Source organism: Nelusetta ayraudi, unplaced genomic scaffold (genome assembly GCF_046127955.1).
Source record: "Nelusetta ayraudi isolate G7.1 ecotype Tasmania unplaced genomic scaffold, CSIRO-AGI_Nayr_v1 ptg000178l, whole genome shotgun sequence".
Classification (NCBI taxonomy): domain Eukaryota; kingdom Metazoa; phylum Chordata; class Actinopteri; order Tetraodontiformes; family Monacanthidae; genus Nelusetta; species Nelusetta ayraudi.
Genome location: NW_027466227.1, coordinates 65,001 through 84,810, shown reverse-complemented (window position 1 = coordinate 84,810; position 19,810 = coordinate 65,001). Strand labels below are relative to the sequence as shown.

At 42.7% G+C, this 19,810-nt stretch overlaps 1 protein-coding gene across 1 annotated transcript in view; it reads left to right on the top strand.

The window, feature by feature from the left end:
- LOC142881042 (ribonuclease inhibitor-like) overlaps nt 1-19,113 on the top strand; it is a gene marked incomplete at its 3' end in the record, with an annotated part of 107,598 nt that extends 88,485 nt beyond the window's left edge. The window contains exons 3-4 of the mRNA XM_076015076.1: nt 9,370-9,472; nt 19,040-19,113. Coding sequence (XP_075871191.1) covers nt 9,370-9,472; nt 19,040-19,113 — 177 coding nt within the window. The remainder of the gene's footprint in view (nt 1-9,369; nt 9,473-19,039) is intronic.
- Nucleotides 19,114-19,810: the final 697 nt, after the last annotated feature.

The window sequence follows — 19,810 nt, the reverse complement described above, 5'->3', positions numbered from 1 at the left end:
CACCAGATGTCTCTGCATATTGCATGGAACTTGGCTGCCATCTAGTGGTTAACTTTCGTAACATCTCCTTTAACATATGGAAAGAAAGCAGTTGAAAATGGACAATAGTGACCGGATGAGAGTTACGTGGCCAGCAACAACAATAGCTGGCTACAGGTTAAACAGAAATGACTAGTTCACTCTCCTAAACATTAGAAAAAAAATGAACAGTCCACATGAACAAAGTGGCACAGAAATAAACAAGAGATGACATTCCTTCTTCAGAAAGTTTAAACAACAAAGTCTTTGCGGTACCTCTCAGGAGGTTTTATGTTGGATCTGGTTCTGGTCTGCTTGAGGCCTAAATGTCCAGATTGGGGGACACTTGGCACATCAGTCAACACTGGAGCCCGTTCTAGTTCTGAAGCCCCTTCCCTCCTGTCACCAACTATGTGCTCGAGTCTGCTGTCTGTTTGACTGTTGTCCCAGTCATCTTCCACCAGGGAATATATATATATATATATATATATATATATATATATATATATATATATACATATATATATATATATATATATACACCCCATCTGTACATAAAATATATAGAAAAAAGAAAAAGGAAAAAATGTATGTATATATACATATACATATATGTATATATACATATATATATATATATATATATATATATATATATATATATATATATATACATATACATATATATATATATATATATATATATATATACATATATATACATATATATATATATATATATGAATATATGTATATACATATATATATATATATATATATATATGTATGGGCTTAAGGTGCTTGGGTGTTTCTCTTTTCGGAAACTATTTCCCCAGCTTTCGAAAACACCCTCTCGCAGGGCACAGAGGATGCTGGTGTTGCCAGGCAGGTACTCATTTGCTAGCTTGTATAGGTTTGGGTATACAGCTTTGTGTGTCATCCAGTCCACCAGAGGGTCCTGTGATAACACTGCACCTCCACTATGGCATCAGCAGTAGCATTGCTGGATGCCCTCGCTTCTTCAGCGTCCCGGTCCAACAGCTTCCACAGGTCAATGGCCGAAAATGAAACATTAGATAAAGTTTAGTCTGTACATGAAAAAATACAAATAAAGTCTATTGATCCAAATTCTATAATTTTTGTACCTTGGGAAGATGCAGCTGGTTCTGGCTGTGCTCTCGAAGTAGATGGCGGCTCCTCTTCATGCGGTACATTCCGCAACAATGCCGCACACTCAGATTTTAACCGGCGCACAGCTGACTCAGCATTTTCAGGGCTTTTATTTGTTATTGTATGAATAAGTTGAGTAATACGCTTGTAACAAATGACCTTGTTCGGCGGCACGATTTAAAAATGCTCCCAGACTTGAGATCTCTTCCTGGTTGGTTCCGTTGCAGAGCAATAAGAAAGCAAACCGAAAGCAATACGAAAGCTGATCAAATCAATCCAAAAGGTATCGACCAGATAGGCAACGCATTGCGCCGTTTCATCCATTTTAAACTCAACTGAGACCTGCCAGTCTTTCAAAGCCTCGCCCACTGAACCAAACCAGCCAGCTGATTCAGTCTGAATGAAGCAGTGAAGTGGTTCAAACGTCATCAGTCACGTGATTTGAAGCAAGCTCCGGAGCAGTGCTTCAGAAAAAAACCCTACCGAGTTGTGGGGCGTGGTTCGAAGCCCCGTGTCAGAGAGAACATCACTAGTTGTGTCTGAAAGTTCATCTAGTTCCCAGTCGTCAGAGTAGTAGAAAGGTCGCAGTTCTGGAGCTACTGCTTGTGTAGCTGTGGGCCACCCTTTCAATATGTAAGTCTGCAATGCACAACATAGTGGATCTTTGATTGTGGCAGTTCTAATGGACTCCAGTGTAGCTGTTGAAATATTCGTGTCTGCGAGGTGGTCGACTCGTTGTAGGTCTTCGGTGGTGAGGCCCATGGCATAGATGGTGGCAGGTGTTTGCATGTGGGCATGCTGTGTGTTTGGCTGTTAAGTCCTCGACAGAAAATCTGCCACATGAAGATCCTTCCCTTGCTTGTACACCACCTTTGCGCATATCTCTGTTCAGTAGGCGAATGCAACAGGTTGCCCATTCTGGAGAAGAGCTGCACCTAGGCCTGTCTCGCTGGCGTCACACTGTAGTGTGACTTCTTCCTGCAGGTTGTAGTACTTGAGTACTGGGTGGCATGTGATTAATTGCTTCACAGTGTCAACGGCAGATTCATGTTGTGATAGCCATGTCCACTCCACGTCCTTATCTGTCAGGCGTTGGAGAGGCTCGCACACATCTGAGAGATGAGGAAGAAATTTGGCAAGATAATTTACAAACCCCAGGAATCTCTGTAGCGATTTAACATCAGTGGGTGTTTGCATGTGTTGAAACGCTGCCACCTTCTCTGGGTCAGGGCGAAGGCCCTCTGTGGTGAGAAGATGTCCCATGTATTGGACACTGGATAGTTTTAGTTTCAGCTTCTTTTTATTGAGCTTTAGATTGACCTGCCTGGCCCTCTGCAGCAAGGCAGTCAGGTTTCTGTCATGGTCAGTTCGTGCCTCTTCTGAAGTGTCTCCACAGCCGTAGAGAAGAATGTCGTCTGCAATGACACTTACACCGGTCAGGCCTTGCAACACCTCATGTTGCCTGCGTTGATATTCTTCTGCAGCTGGTTTTATGCCATTTGGCATCCTTAGCCACCCGAATCTGCCAAGCGGAGTCCAAAAGGTGGTCAGATAACTGCTCTCTTCTTCAAGTTTGACTTGCCAGTAGCCATCTTTGGCATCAAGCACGGAGAATACTTTTGCTTTTGAAATGTCTGGGAGTATCTCCTCTATTGTTGGCATCTGGTAGTGTGACCGCCGTAGAGCTTTATTGAGTGCGCTGGGATCAATGCAGGTACGCAGCTTTCCTGGCTTTTCTATGACAACCATGTTGCTGATCCATTGTGTTGGCTCTGTGACTCTTTTGATGATGCCATTCTTCTCCATGGATCGTATGGCTTCAGTGACTTTGTGTTTGAGCGGAATGGGAATTCGTCGTGGCACCTGATGCACAGGCCTAATGTTGGGGTCCACCTCGAGGTGTAGTTCACCAGGAAGACAGCCAAGGCCTTCAAACACGTTGTTGTATTTTGAGATGATGTCCTCTGTGGTGGTTGTGAAATGCATATCTGTCCCTGTTGTGCTGCGTGAGACCGCGGTAGATGACATATCTGTGTGGTGTATGAAATAGCAAGTTGAGTCTTTTGCATGTTTTTGCAGAAAGCAGAGGCATTTGTGACGTGTGTATAACTTGAAACTTCAGGTCGTGTGTTTGTCCATCATGGTCAGCTTTGAGGTGACACAACCCAGCTAGTTTCACTTGTGACCCATCATACAGTTTAATGGTGGCTTTGCTGGCTGGTATGTCTGGATTACCATCTTGTGTGATGAGCTGTAGATCTCTGAAGCTTATGGCGTTGGTTGTGGCTCCTGTTTCCAATTGACATGTGATTGTATGGCTAGGGTCATATGATACTGGTTCAGTCATGTACGGTGTTACTTTGAGGTTGACAAGCCATTTCTCGTTTCCCTGTTCAATAGCGTTTATGTTTGATAGGAACCACACCTCTTCCATTTCTTCTTCCTCCTCTACTCTGTCTTCTCCAAGAAAGTTCACCCGTGTCTTGCGCTGGGCTTGTTTGCACACTCTTGCAGTGGCAAGTGGTTTTTCTTTCCACAGGCTTTGCAGATGACGCCAAATGCAGGGCATTTCATTCTGTCATGCACTGCTCCACAGTAACAACAGAGGTTATTATTTGGGCGTTTATCTTTGTTTGCATGTCCCATATGCTCTTTGTAATTATGCTGAGGTGCAAATGAGGGGCGCATCTCTCAGCGTTTGTCATGTGCAAAGTGTACATTCTCCTGTTCCACACCAGTTATTATCTTATTTTGAATTTGTGCTAGTTCGCTGACTCTAAACATGTCTATTGCTTTGGCAAGTGTGAGTTCTGATTCACGTAACATGAGTGCTTGTGTACTTGCATTTTTAGTCACAAGCACTAATCTGTCATGGATCAATTCATCTCGCAGGGGACCAAATTCACATTTGTCTGCTAGCTTTCTCAGGTTTGCAACATATTGCTCTGTTGACTCATGTTGACTCTGCTGTGCAGTGTTAAATACGTAGCACTCGTAGATTACATTTCTGGAAGGTTCAAAGTGTTTTTGTAGTGCATCCAGATTCTTCTGTGGATTGTCTCTGTCCTCCGCTGACATGTGAAGATGTCTTTGTATTATGTGACATTCTTTGCCCATTACTGTAAGCAGGGTGGCTACTCTTACTTTTGCTTCTTTTTTGTCCAGTTCCGTTGTTATCTCATAGTTTTCCCATTGTGCTCTAAAGAATGTCCAGTTGTTATATACGTCGCCCTTCATGTCCATTGCGTCTGGTACAGGAATCGAAAAAGCCATGGTTCGTCAGGTATTAGCTTAGCAGTTTAGCTCCATTGAAAAAACGTCCAGCCTTTATAGCGCCTTGTTGTTCTGTCTTCAGCCGCGGCGTTAAGTTTCCGCTTCTGACACCATGTTTCGTTCTTTCTTTTATACAGTCACGCAATCTTTGTAGATACGCTACTTTTATTGTATGGCCGCTAGTTATAACCATAGATATATACAGAAGGCTAGATGTCTCACGGCGCATAATCCAACGTCCGCACTGGCCGCCATCTTTCCACAGTCAGGCAGTCACTGTCTGATGTAGTGAATGTGAGGGAACGTGAGTGATCTGAACAAACATTAACACTCTGATCTCGCTGAAAACTTGACGGCTTTGCACACGGTTTGCTTTCTTACAAACTTTCATAACGTAGCAATAATTCTGGATGGTTGAACATGTTGAGAGTGCAGCTTTCTATTAGAAAAAAAAACACAATGGTGCTATGGCAGCCTATCTGCACAAGTTAATACGACTGAGACCACTAAGATTTTCATTTCTTAAGTTAAGTTTAGCCAACAGCTATTTCAGGACAAACTACTATTTTGTTCACATACAATATTTGTGGTGTCGGTTGTAGTTATTCGCTGAGGTGCGTTTCCTATAACGTTGCTGCTGCATGAACGCAGTCTCATCAGTTCATGCAGCAGAGACATGGTGATCAATGAACTAGAGCTGCTGATATCTCATCCCCCACCTGTTTGATTCAGAGTCGAACGGTGACAACCTGAGATTACAGGCCGTCTTTTTTCTTGTTGTGATAAAAGGGATTAGGATTGGTAGGTGTAAATAAAACAAGCAATTTGACATATGGAGAGACAGAATAGCTTTTTTTCTATATCATTTAACTTAATTCGCAAATGATTCACAATTGGATTGCTTTGCTACAGCATCATGCATTATGGTTTCTACAGGAAATCGGTGACTGAAAAAATGCCGAACTTCTGTGCCGCTTATGGATGCAGCAATCGTCGCTGTCCACAAACAAAAGCTTGTAGGATCACATTTCATCTGTAAGCTATTGTTGGAGCTGTTTGATTAATGTTATGATTTAGTGCTGGTTTGTTTAGTTTAGCGTTTAGCATATATGTTTTTATTAAATACGGGTGTGTGCGTGTTTTTGCTATTTTCACATGAAAGCCTATGGTTATAAATCATTAATAAGTATGCAGTATCATAACTATGCTTATAACCTTTGTAACAAACCAAACCGCTCGAAATTCGGTTGAAAATAGAGCAATTTAGGGCTATTTAAAAGAACATGCACAATAAGAATACATAGTTATGAGTGAGAGGGGCGGAGCGAGGTGACTGTGGCAAGATGGCCGCCAGTGCGGACGTTCCATTCCATTGGCCAGCAGCGCGGATAAGACATCTCGCCTTCTGTATATATCTATGGTTAGAACAGTGCTCATCAGGTAAAACACCCGGAAGCCAACGTCATCAACTCGCACTAGATGTCTCTGCATATTGCATGGAACTTGGCTGCCATCTAGTGGTTAACTCTCGTAACACTGTCCATTATGAAACATTTCGTCATCTACTCAAATCTTACAATAAAACTGTCAAACAGGCAAGAATAACCCATTTCTCCAACCTCATCACAAACAATAGCAAAAACCCTTGATTTCTTTTCTCTACCTTCAATCTTTTAACCAATACAAATTTTAATCAGGACGTACAGACACCAACAGATGCCCTCTGTGAGGATTTTGCAGACCACTTTGTAAGTAAAATTGATGTCATTAGGTCCAGTATTTTAATTAATCAAAATCAATTTTTCTACACATCTGGACAACCACTTTTATCTGAGGAAACACTGGAGAGTTTTGCTCTAGTTGATGCAAGGACACTTGGTCGAGTTTTCTCCCAAGTAAAGCCCACAGCCTGCCTTTTAGACCCAATTCCCACGTCACTCTTAAAGTCACTTTATGGGTTCTTTGAGGAGCAGATTTTATATATTGTCAATTGCTCTCTTCAGACGGGTGTTTTCCCTGCTGCCTCTAGAACGGCGGTGGTGAGGCCCCTTTTGAAGAGGAGCAACTTGGATCCAAACATTTTTAATAACTACCGACCTGTATCCAACTTACCATTTTTAAGTAAGATTTTAGAAAAACTGTTTTTTAACCAAGTAAATTACTTTTTAAATACAAACAATATTTTAGAGAATTATCAATCTGGTTTTAGAAAGAACCACAGTCCTGAGACAGCCCTTTAAAGATCGTCAATGATTTCAGGTGTAACGCAGACTCTCAGAAGCTGACAGTCTTGGTGCTACTGGATCAAAGCGCTGCTTTTGATACAGTAGATCACCATATTTTATTAAACAGACTCAGAAACCTGGTGGGCCTGTCAGGTACTGTTTTTAACTGGTTTTGTTCTTATCTCACAGATCGATGTTTCTTTGTAAGTATGGATACGTGCTCCTCCAGAATGCATGAAATTAGATGTGGGGTCCCCCAAGGGTCAATTTTAGGTCCGGTTCTTTTTAATCTGTACATGCTTCCCTTGGGGGACGTCGTAAGGAAACACGGCATCAGCTTCCACAGCTATGCTGATGATACACAAATGTACATTGCCGTGTCTCCTGATGACACAGCGCCAATTGATGCCCTTTTAAACTGTATTTTAGATATCAAATCATGGATGGCAGAGAATTTCCTACAGCTTAACCAGGACAAAACTGAGATTTTAGTTATTGGTCCTGAAGGCCCGTTCCTCTCTCAGGCCAACACGGAGGTGCTAATGCATGCTTTTATTTCTTGTAGACTAGATTATTGCAATGCCCTGCTCTCTGGTCTTCCCAAAAAGAGTGTTTACAGTCTACAAATACTACAAAACTCAGTCGCACGTGTGCTGACTAGGACCAGAGGAAGGGAACATATTACACCGCTTTTAAAGTCGCTGCTTTGGCTCCCCGTCCGCTTCAGGATTGATTTTAAGGTTCTCTTATTAGTTTTTAAATGTCTCAACGGTCTTGGCCCATCTTATCTAACTGACCTGCTTTCATCATATCCTAGGTCTTCTGGCACTGGCCTGTTAACTGTTCCCCGAGTCAAAAAAAAAAACCCATGGTGAGGCTGCTTTCAGCCATTACGGCCCTACTCGGTGGAACAGCCTGCCAGAGAGCCTCAGGGCCGCAGAGACTGTTGATATTTTTAAGGGGAGGCTCAAGACGTACCTTTTTAACCTGCCGTTTAACTGACTTCTTTTACTCTTCTCTCTCTTACTCCACTAATTTTATGCCGTTTTACTATTTTTATGCCTTTTATTACCTTCAATTGATTTTTATACTTTTATAATGGTTACCCATTTTTATGCCACTGTTTCACACTTTATTTTTATGTATTTGGTTTATTTCTCATTATGATTATTCTCCCTTTTATACTTTTAGTGCCAGTGTTTCCTCATGGGGGGCCCTTCACGGTGGGAGCTACGCCTGGTCTGCCCATAGAGGCGCTGCAGGCCATGGTGCCCCCTTGTGTGGACGGCTCCCCATAGTGGCCTTTCCTCATCAGATTCTTCAGTGCCAAGCCGTGTTATCTAATGTCTGTGTGAATATGGGGGTGGGCGTTTGTCTGTGTGCGTTGGTGGGGAGGGGTGGGTCCGTATGGGGTGGGGGGAGGGGCAGTGGAGCTTTTTATTTTTTCTCATTGTTATTATTAAGATTGTTGTTCTTCTTCTTATTATTATTATTACCTTTCTTTGTTTTGTTTTGTTTTATTTTGTTAAGCACTGTGGGTTGCACATGTTGTGTATGAGCAGTGCTATATAAATAAAGTTTATTGTTATTATTATTATTATAGAAACATGAAGACACATCAAAGAGTAACATGAGGTTGTTGTTGTGACACTGGACGGTAGAGAGTCTGAATCCCCGTCCCAGGCGCAAATCCTCATGGAGGCTTCTGAGGAGGTCAAAGATGGCCAATCCGTCAATCCCAGCTCCATAACGGGGGTCTATGGAAGGAAGCCGCGAGCATTGCGCACTGATCCAGGATAGCTTTCACCTGGCTTGATGGATCCGTGTCTTCTCATCCTGGATGGCTTTTAGTGCGACCCATGAAGCCTGGACACACGTGTTGTGGATTGGTTGAACGCTGAAGGCTTAGTGACTCATCTTGGATGACGCAATCCTACTTTGGTGCAAGGGGGCCCAGACAGCAACATCATCAAGAGCCAGTAATGGACTCCACAGTGCAGCACTCGTTCGCTCGCCCTCCCTCTCCCATTTTATTCTGTAGTGCCAGATTCTGAAGTCGATTTCACTTTGATTTTCAGAGTGATGACACCCTGGAAAAACTCATCCATCATTTATTTTGTATTCAGGTTGGAGTATTGCAGGTTGTCAAAGCTCAGCTGTGATTGGCTGCTCTCAGCTCTGAAGTCCAACCCCTCCCACCTCAGAGAGCTGCACCTGAGTTGGAACCAGCTGCAGGATTCATCAGTGAAGGAACTGAGTGGTTTTCTGCAGAGTCCAGACTGTAAACTGTAAACTCTGAGGTCAGTACTGGTTTGGAACCAGTGGATGATGGTTTCAGCACCAAACACAGTTCATCACACATGTTGAATAAACATTGAACTGAAGGTTGATTCATCTCAAAATGACATCCAGAATATGAAAACTTCATTCTGTTCATGTTTGAAGTAAAAAAAAAAAAAAAGAAAGAAAAAGAAAAAGGAAAAGGAAAAACAGGTCATCAGTGGTCATGTGACCAAACATCATTTCAACACACATTAGTTTTGGACTGAGGATTTAATTTCAAGGTGACATTTTCTGTAGTGTCAGATTCTGAAGTCGACATTTCACTTTGATTTTCAGAGTGATGGCACCCTGGAAAAACGCTCCATCATTATAAACTCTCCATCATTTATTCTCTATTCAGGTTGATTGACTGCAGTTTGTCAGAGGTCAGCTGTGATTGGCTGCTCTCAGCTCTGAAGTCCAACCCCTCCCACCTCAGAGAGCTGGACCTGAATATGAACCCCCTGAAGGAGTCATCAGTGAAGCCACTGATGGATCTTGTCTACAGCAGTGACCATCAACTGCAGAGTGTGAGGTCAGTACTGGTTTGGAACCATTGGATGATGGTTCCAGCACCAAAGCCAGTTGATCCCACAGCAGAGGTCCAGTGTTCCCAGTCACAGTGTGAGAGGAGGATGGTGACGTCCAGCTGCTCCTCATTCATCCAACATCTGCTGCCAAACTGCTTCTTCTCTCAGTTCACCACCCAATTATTGATCAGTTCATCTTCATCAGGCCTCAGTATCAGTCCAACACTCCATGGTCACATGACCTTCTGATGTTCCACACTAGACATGTGACTGAGAGTCTGCTTCTTCTCACCAGTCACTCCATCATCTTCATCAACAGTCAACGTCTCTGTGATGATGCGTTCAAGGACCGTGAGTCCTGACTCCTGCTGTCTCTTCTTATCTTTGCAGGTGGTGGTGAGGATGAGGAGAGTGAAGAGGAGCGCTCCATCTAGTGGTGGCTGACAGAACTACAACCAGTGGAGCCAAACAGCAAGCTGCACGCACCAACACTGTGTGGGTGTGTCACGACCTTGGACCCCAGTGCAGCCTGGCTGGCGGACTGCTTCTCCCTACAAGCTGCTGTGGTTACTGGGAGAGACGTCCCAGAAGCCACTGGTGGAGCTGAATCCTCAGTGGAAGAAGCAGGACTTGGAGCAGCTGCTCAGTGAAGGCAGCAGCAACACAACCACTGCTTCTGCTCTCATCATCCACGGCTGGAACATCTCAGCATGAAGGTTCCACACATCAACAACACACTGCTCTGCTCTCACTTCAGACTTCTATAACATCTTCATTTTGGAGGTGAAAAATACTTTTCAAGAGACTTTATTTCTGCTTCATGATCTTAAATAAGGAAATCATGTGGAAAAGATAAAGTGATTCACAACACCTGTGATGGGAACTCAAATCATTATTGAATCATAAGTAAGACAAAAGAAGTTTCCCTCAAAATAATTCATGGTTTTGATGCTTGCCAGATGTTTGTGTGGAGATTTCAGAAGGACGTCAATGAATCAGAAGGAAACCAGATCATTTATTTTATGTGATTATGTTATATCATCCTAACTTTGTTACGAGCTCAAACATTATATTTCAATGATTCAATATTCTGACAATAAAAGCCATCACAACTTCTGACCTGTGTGACCTTGACCTCAACTGACATTTCATTTCTGCTGCTTTAACACTTTGATTATATATCTCCTGAAGTCCTGCCATGGGGATTCTCCATATCTGAATAACTTGTGTACTCAAACCTTCTGTAGGCCATACCCACTTCTCCACTAGGTCTCAACATAAACCACATGAATCAATGAAAATAAATCTCACTTTTACAAACAAATCCAATTCAGTTCAAATATAATTTAAATAAAATAAATGATACATTATAATTAATCACCAACAGATAAATCAATGCTGGATATGAGGTGGTTTGCCCTCTCTGGGTCGGTGGGGAGGCCCTGCCTCAGGGGGAGGAGTTCCAGCATCTCGGGGTCTTGTTTAGGACGCCTCCCTGGGGAGGTGTTCCAGGCATGTCCCACCAGGAGGAGACCCTGCTGGAGGGACCAGGTCTCTGGGCTGGACTGGGAAGCCTTGGGGTCCCACTGGAGGAGCTGGAGGAGGTGACTGGGTCCAGGGAAGTCTGGGGGTCTCTGCTGAGGCTGCTGCCCCCGAGACCTGACTCCAGATACGGCAGTAGAAGATGGATGGATGGATGGATGGGTGGATGGATGGATGGATGGATGGATGGATGGATGGATGCCAGGTGATAGAACATTTCATAAAAACAGACTCTGCATTATAACTTCTATTCCACTCTAAATAACTCACTCCAATATAACTGCACTCGTCCTTCTCTCACATTACATTGGATCACAATGACCAAACAACACAACAAAGACAATGATCCAACTGTACTGCCACGTCCAGACTCAGTGTAGGTCTGTAGGCCTCTTGGACCTTCATGTGAACCACTGCGTGTTGACTGGAGGTGAAACATGGCTGACTGCTGTCCTCCTCCCTGGACAATGCAATCTCACTTTCAATCTCACAGCCACTAAAAAACCTGATTGTGATTGAGAGGTCCTCAGCAGCCAATCACTGTTGGGAGTCCAGCCTTCAAACACTCCTCCTGAATCCACAGTCACATCTGTGAGCATCTGGAACTTTGGCCCTGATCCTCCACACCACACACCGTTTCCACTGTGGCCTGTTGTGTCATCTGGACCGGAGTCTGGATCATCAGTGTCCAGGTTCATGGAATCTGTCAGAGTGCCGCCGTCCTGTGATGTAATGATAGAGAATCACTCTATTTATACTAATGTGCAGAACCACTAGAGTGTCATTTCTTCACTGCTGTCAGCAACAAGCATTTGGTGTCACACTTATGGGCTAATTAATAAGAAATTACATATTTATGAATCACCCGCAATGCCCAGATTGTTGCTGCTTATCTGCTGATATGAGCCGTCAACTGTTGCAATATAGAACCACGGGCAGGAAATTACAATTAGTGTAGAGTGTATTATAATTTAAAACTTTACTAACGGTAGTTCTTTAAAGAATTTAGCAGGGATGGAACAGGCTAACGTGACGACGTCACTTGTAAAACGGAAGGAGCTCAACCTTCTGTCACGGTGAAAACTCCGTTACGTCCCGTCTAGGGGGACCGAGACGCAACGTGTGGGACACCTTCCCCCACTCCCAAGGCTCATTAATTTCTCACGGTAGTTGGCGGTTTTCAACAAAAACATTTATGAATCAGTAAATGAAATAAACAAAACAACTTAACCGGTGGGCAGCAAAGGCTTCAGGGTGGGCCCAGGCCAAAATAATAAACCAAACTCCAACTAGCTCGCCTTAAGAACTAACTAAAGAAAGAAAGAGAAGCCAAATACAGAAAGGCTAACCTCCCTACATACTTAATAAACAGGAGAAAAGAGGGGACAAAGAAAATGGCAGCCCACCCCTACGGCTGCGTGCTCTAACACCATTTCAGAAGTGACTAACTGCAGACTTGGGAGCGGAGGAGGGATGACCGTCAGGCTGGCTCGACTGCTCCTCCTTCTCAGCCGTGGCGCATCCAATCAGCAGCCGACATCCAGGACCGCACCTGCAAGGCGTCATCCACTCTCACACACACACACACAGACACAAACATAGAGGCACCTAGACCCACCCGTGGGTCATAACACCCCCTCCCTTAAGAACCAAACCCTATTAACATACCGACAAACAAAACTAAACAAGAAAACCCTCAGTTCCCCCGAAATAAGAATTTTGCAGCTAGTCCACATGTACACGTGATAATGCATCTGCCAACACAATATCAAGATCCCTAGATAGTAAGTTTGATAGATGGATAGAAATAGATAAGTTAGTTAAAGTTACACACACGATATATATATATATATCTGCTGGAGCCTCTGCTGGAGCCTCTCCCAGCTGTCTTAGAGCGAAGGCAGGGGACACCCTGGACAAGGGTGTCCATGGTAAATGTGACGTATCGGCTTCGGCACTATTCAGATCAAATAAAGACCAGACAGGGACAGGAAAAACAGTTTCGCTGTTGTTTTACACGCAAAACTACCGGGGTTGTCGCGTGAGCTTGCAATCCTGGCGTAAACTGATGGAGACGCCTCGCTCGGAAAATGCGCTTCAAAGTGCGCACGCACTGCAGACGCACCGAAGATCCTGGGAGATGCTGCTGGCAAAACGTCTGCATCACACACACACACACACACACACACACACACACACACACACACACACACACCTTTATCCCTAACCTATGCGCTGGAAAACACAAAAATATACAGCAAAACATCTTAACGTAAACACACTTTTATTGATAAAATCAAACATAGGCAGATATAACCTAAACAATTTTAAACCATGAGTTTTCTGTGCAATGATGAGCATAAATGCACATGGGAACATGTTGACCCATTTAATCCTTTCTTTCTTTATCATTGGACTACAAATATATTTCTGAATGACTTTTCCTGTTTTATAGCAGGTGGATCTTTTTGACTTGCTCATTTTAAAAGTAGCTTGCATGTTGAAAAAGTGTGAACACCCCTGATCTATGCCCTTTTCCAAGTCCCACAATCACTTTCACTATCATCTGCCTGATTACACCCATGCCATTTTCAGAAAAAAATTGCACAAACAGAATACATTCAAAAAATGTATCATACACATAGTTATCAAGTCAAGTTATTTATTTATTGTCATTGTTGAACAAAGTTAACAACAAAATTTGTTTGGAGCATCCCCATAACCACTGGCATCAGTACCGATAAAATAATCATAAATAAGTGAGAAAAAAAAACAAAAAAAAAATAAAATTTATGTACAGAAATTATTTGGTCATTCATTTTTTGCAATTCATAGTCATTCCCAACAGACATAACAGACACAAAAATTCAATGCATCACACGTGGTTCAGACACAGCTTGCCTGTGATTGTACATTTGGCCAGTAGGTGGTTTCGTGTGCACATGAAACTTCGAGAAATGAACCGTTTCTCGAACCAGTTGGCTCAAGTGGTTCAATGCCTCATGAGGCTTCACCTCACCATCACTACAGTCACTGCATCCTGAATCAGTCACACTCAAAGTCGCACACCACCTCTGCTTTGTTCTGGACTGTGGAATGGGCAATATTAATTTAATCTAATTAAATTCTGTTTTATTACTTCATGTCTATTTTAATGCTCTTTATTGGTGCTGAATGGAAGTGTGGTTGTTGTTTTATGAGCTAATGGATAGACAAGTGGCCGATAACATAAGACGCTTAAATGAAGTGAATAGGATATGTCCACAATGTCAAGAAAGGAAGCAGGGTGTCTTTAAAATCGATAACATTTGAATAAGTATTAAAAGTTGAGTTGATGTTATACTTGTATTGACATTCATTCATTCATTTTCCATACCCTCTTAGTCCCGAGCTCAGGGTCACGGGGGTCTGCTGGAGCCTATCCCAGCTGTCTTAGGGCGAAGGCAGGGTGACACCCTGGACAAGTCGCCAGTTCATCGCAGGGCCACATAGAGACAGACAACCATTCACACTCACATGCACACCTACGGACAATTTAGAGTGTTCAATTGACCTCACATGCATGTTTTTGGAGTGTGGGAGAAGGCCGGAGAACCCGGAGAGAACCCACGCAGACACAGGGAAAACATGCAAACTCCACACAGAAAGGTCCCAGGTCCGGGCCCCGGAATCGAACCCACGACCTTCTTGCTGTGAGGCTACAGCGCTAGCCACTGTGCCACCGTGTCGGCCTACTTGTATTGACATTATGAGTAATTTATACAACTTTTCCCAGGAACTTTTCCCAATGATGAGGTTGAGGGCCCATCATCTGCAATTCAGCATTCTGCAGGTAGTCAACACCAAAACAAGCGTATTCAGCTGTCATAATCCTGTTTGTAAATAATACATATAAACTGTGTACTTGTAATATAAGTCAAACTTTGGTAACTTGAATATAATTCTCACAAAGGGATTTTTCATGTGTATGCACTTTGTACCTGTTATGAATTTAAAAAAAAAACATTCATAACTAAACTCAGTTGTTGGTTTCCATCTCTATAAGTTAACAAAGATACATAGATACCTATGAAACACTTGTTTATCTTGCTGAAACTAATACTAGGTTACTAGTACTAGATACACCAGTATACTCTCCCGGAGCACAGATCAACCCACTCAAACAAACAAAAAGCATTTTACTCAGTCAGATAAGATTACTAAATGCTGGATGATACACTGTTTTGTGCATTATTTGGGTAAATAAAATAGTTCTATTATTCATACCTCCGCCTACCATTTATTATTACCTAAGGCATAGGGCATTTAAAAAAACAAAACAAATGTCATTCCGGTGTGCCACCCTTCCACAGTCTGTGCCCCGAGCTTGCCCCCCCAAGAAAAAAATTCTAGGACCGCCCCTGTTTCCAACACTGTGGATGCTCGGTTGTTTATTGCAGCAGACAGATAAACAATTAAACGGCTAAAGCCATCTATTCCACCGTGAATGACAAATCTCCAGCTTTCTGTCAAAAAGGGAGAGAAGATGGAAAGAGAAATCTAAAATATATAAGGCATCAGATAGCTAATTGAAAAAGGTTCATGCACAGCTTATTTGACACAAAAAAGGTATGGTACAAAGGTGAAAAGATTTGGAGTAGGTAGAAAATCTCAATGTTTCATTTGTTCAAGTATTTAAAAACAGTTTTGAAAAATACCGTATTAATTTGTGGTTTCCATCTATGTGCCACATTGCATTTGGTGCAGGAACAGAATACTGCCTCCGTCTTAGTGTGCGATTGGCCAAGGCTCGCACTTCAGTCCCAATTGGGTCCACTCTTCTTAAGGAATCACGTACTCTTTGAACTACAACAACAGCAAAAAAAAAAAAAAAGAAAGACAAACTACATAAAATATTAAAGGCACAAATCCGTGTTAACACAGATAATGCTGACAAAAGGTATGATTTCATTTATTAAATACCCCCCCTTTCTTTTTTTAAATATACCGCCATTCTTTTTTTAATCATCCATGTAAGCACTTTTAGCTACATTTTGTACGGAAAGCGTTATACAAATAAAGCTAATTATATTTGTTTGTTTCGGTTAAACTGATGCACAATACAGATTACTGAATACATTCATGTGGGGATCAACTTCATATCAAACTTACTTTGCACTCGTAATCCCCTGGCATGAAGGAATGCTCTCATCATTCTGTACCCTGTGTTTGGGTGACTGAGTTGGATTTCTGCAATGAGGGCATCCAGCTCTTCATCACAAAGCGCTGAAAACATGTCCGACATTCTAAACAAACAAAGAATAATTCCTGAAATTTTACTTGGCAAGAGCCAAAACATATGTAATAATGTCCGACATTCTAAACAAACAAAGAATAATTCCTGAAATTTTACTTGGCAAGAGCCAAAACATATGTAATAATAATAATAATAATAATAATAATAATAATAATAATAATAATAATAATAAACTTTTATTTGTACAGCGCTAAATCACAACCAAAGGCGTCTCAAAGCGCTTTATACAATCGTATAATATATGATATATTATATATTATATTATATATTATATACTGATATATGATTAAAAGCGTCCATTTTCACTGCAACCATTTTGACGTGTATTTGTTCTATCATTAGTGTTATTAGGTACAAGTGTTGCTGCGTTCATTGCAAGGTTAACGTCATTTGCGTCAATAGATATGGAAAACAACTACACTTAAGTTTAAAAGAAATGTGCACGTTTTGTAAATGGCAATTTCTTAATATTATTATTATTATTATTATTATTATTATTATTATTATATATTATACGTGTTCTGTTAAGGTGAAACAACAAAGAAGCCTTTAAGTCTAAATTGTTTAATAAATAGGTTAAGAGCAGTTGGTGTAAGTATGAAAGTCATTTCATTTATTTGTTGCATTAAGAGAAGCATTTATAGAGCGTCGTTGCCACCTACTGGCATCTTTCGGTAGTATTTCTGTGTAATTTTGAAGCGAACTTTATACCGGAAGTAAGACACGGGAAACACACTGCCAGCGTTTTCTGATGAGCACCCGTTCCTGTAAACCAGTGTTTGTGTGTCGCGAGATATTGTCAGGTGTGCCGTGGGAAATTATCCCATTTGTGTGCCTGTGCGGTCTAGCGCCTGGCAGAGTAATCATGTAGTACTCTTCCATACCAGTAGGTGGCAGCAGCAGGTAGCTAATTGCCTTGCGCTTGGAGACAAGCGAATTAGTGACGCATGGATGCAGCGACAGGTGTGTGGATTGTGGATAGCGGGACGACGGTTGAAAGTGATGGATAAGTTTTTGAAGAGGAAAAATGCTGACTCTGAACTGGACCCTGGACAAAATCCGGACCCAGATGAAGGCCCTAGTATGAGTGGAGGCAAAGACGGTGACGTCGAGCAAAGTTTCTGGCGTGAGGCAATACAATGAAAGCTATCTTTCATTTGGATTTACTTTTACCGGAGATGCAACGGCACCGACTCCGTTGTGCTTGGTATGTGGTGAAAAGCTCTCCAACAGTGCTATGTCCCAAGTAAGCTTAAACGCCATCTCCAAACGAAACAGCCCTCAGTTCAAAAGAAAAATGTGGAGTATTTTGTTCGCCTGCGTGAACACACGGAGAAACAGGCAACTTTCATGAGAAAAACCGCAAAAGTAAACAAGAGAGCCCTTAAAGCTAGCTACCACGTCGCTGAACTAGGGTTGCCACCTACCAGAGTTACAAATCCGGGACCTCTGGGGGTAGGGGGGTGGGGGGGGGTCTCAAATCTGTCGACTGGGGGGGTCACCGAAATATACGGGACACAAAGTGAAGTGCGTCCTGTATCAGTTCATTACGGGACAGGTTTTTTAGTTGCCAAGTACGGGACAATCGCGTATTTTACGGGAGTAGACCACAGGCAGAAATCAAATGAGGTTTTGTCATTTTCCCTTAAAAACGGGACAAATTGTGTCCCGGGAGAGATTTTATTTTTCCCGGGACAGGTGGTGAAAAAAGAGAACAATTCTGGGAAAAACGGGACGGGTGGCAACACTACGCTGAACTTGTGGCTAAATCAAAAAAGTCCCACACTGTGGCAGAGCAATTAATACTTCCCGCCTGCAAAGCCATTGTAAATGAGACGCTCGGACCCGAAGCGGCTAAAGAAATAGCCAAAGTCCCTCTCTCAGATAACACAATCTCCAGATGTATTAATGAGATGTCTGCAGACATCAAAAGTGTGGTTTTGGACAAGATCCCTATCAGTAAGAAATTTGCCTTGCAACTTGATGAGTCTACTGATATAAGTGTTGTTGCAGATTCTGAAGTCGACATTTCACTTTGATTTTCAGAGTGATGACACCCTGGAAAAACTCTCCATTATTATAAACTCTCCATCATTTATGCTCTATTCAGGTTGGAGTATTGCAGGTTGTCAAAGCTCAGCTGTGATTGGCTGCTCTCAGCTCCGAAGTCCAACCCCTCCCACCTCAGACACCTGGACCTGAGTGAGAACCTGCTGCAGGATTCAGCAGTGAAGGAGCTGAGTGGTTTTCTGAAGAGTCCAGACTGTAAACTGGAGACTCTGAGGTCAGTTCACCCTCTTCACTCGACAACTTCTATCACTCTTGTTGTTGTCGTCATGATTTGCACTTGACTGCTGTTGGAAATTCAATTTGCAGACACTGGTTTGTGTTTGAAATGAATGAAACTGGGTTTAAAGGTACAGCGTGTAAAATCCTCCCATCTAGTGGTCAGCTTGCAGATTGCAGATTCTGAAGTGGACATTTCACTTTGATTTTCAGAGTGATGACACCCTGGAAAAACTCTCCATCATTATAAACTCTTCATCATTTATTCTCTATTCAGGTTGTGGTGCTGCAGTTTGTCAGAGCTCAGCTGTGATTGGCTGCTCTCAGCTCTGAAGTCCAACCCCTCCCACCTCAGACACCTGGACGTGGATGGGAACCAGCTGCAGGATTCAGGAGTGAAGCCACTAATGGATCTTGTCCACAGCAGAGACTATCAACTGGAGAGTGTGAGGTCAGTACTGGTTTGGAACCATTGGATGATGGTTCCAGCACCAAAGCCAGTTGATCCCACAGCAGAGGTCCAGTGTTCCCAGTCACAGTGTGAGAGGAGGATGGTGACGTCCAGCTGCTCCTCATTCATCCAACATCTGCTGCCAAACTGCTTCTTCTCTCAGTTCACCACCCAATTATTGATCAGTTCATCTTCATCAGGCCTCAGTATCAGTCCAACACTCCATGGTCACATGACCTTCATATGTTCCACACTAGACATGTGACTGAGAGTCTGCTTCTTCTCACCAGTCACTCCACCATCTCCATCAACAGTCAGCGTCTCTGTGATGATGCGTTCAAGGACCGTGAGTCCTGACTCCTGCTGTCTCTTCTTCTCTCTACAGGTGGAGGTGAGGGAGGATGAGGAGGAGACTGAAGTGGAGCGCTCCATCTAGTGGTGGCTGACAGAACTACAACAAGTGGAGCCAAACAGCAAGCTGTGTGTCACGACTAGTGATGGTGAGGTGAAGCCTCATGAGGCATTGAACCACTTGAGCCAACTGGTTCGAAGCTTCATGTGCACACGAAACCACCTACTGGCCAAATGTACAATCACAGGCAAGCTGTGTCTGAACCACGTGTGATGCATTGAATTTTTGTGTCTGTTATGTCTGTTGGGAATGACTATGAATTGCAAAAAATGAATGACCAAATAA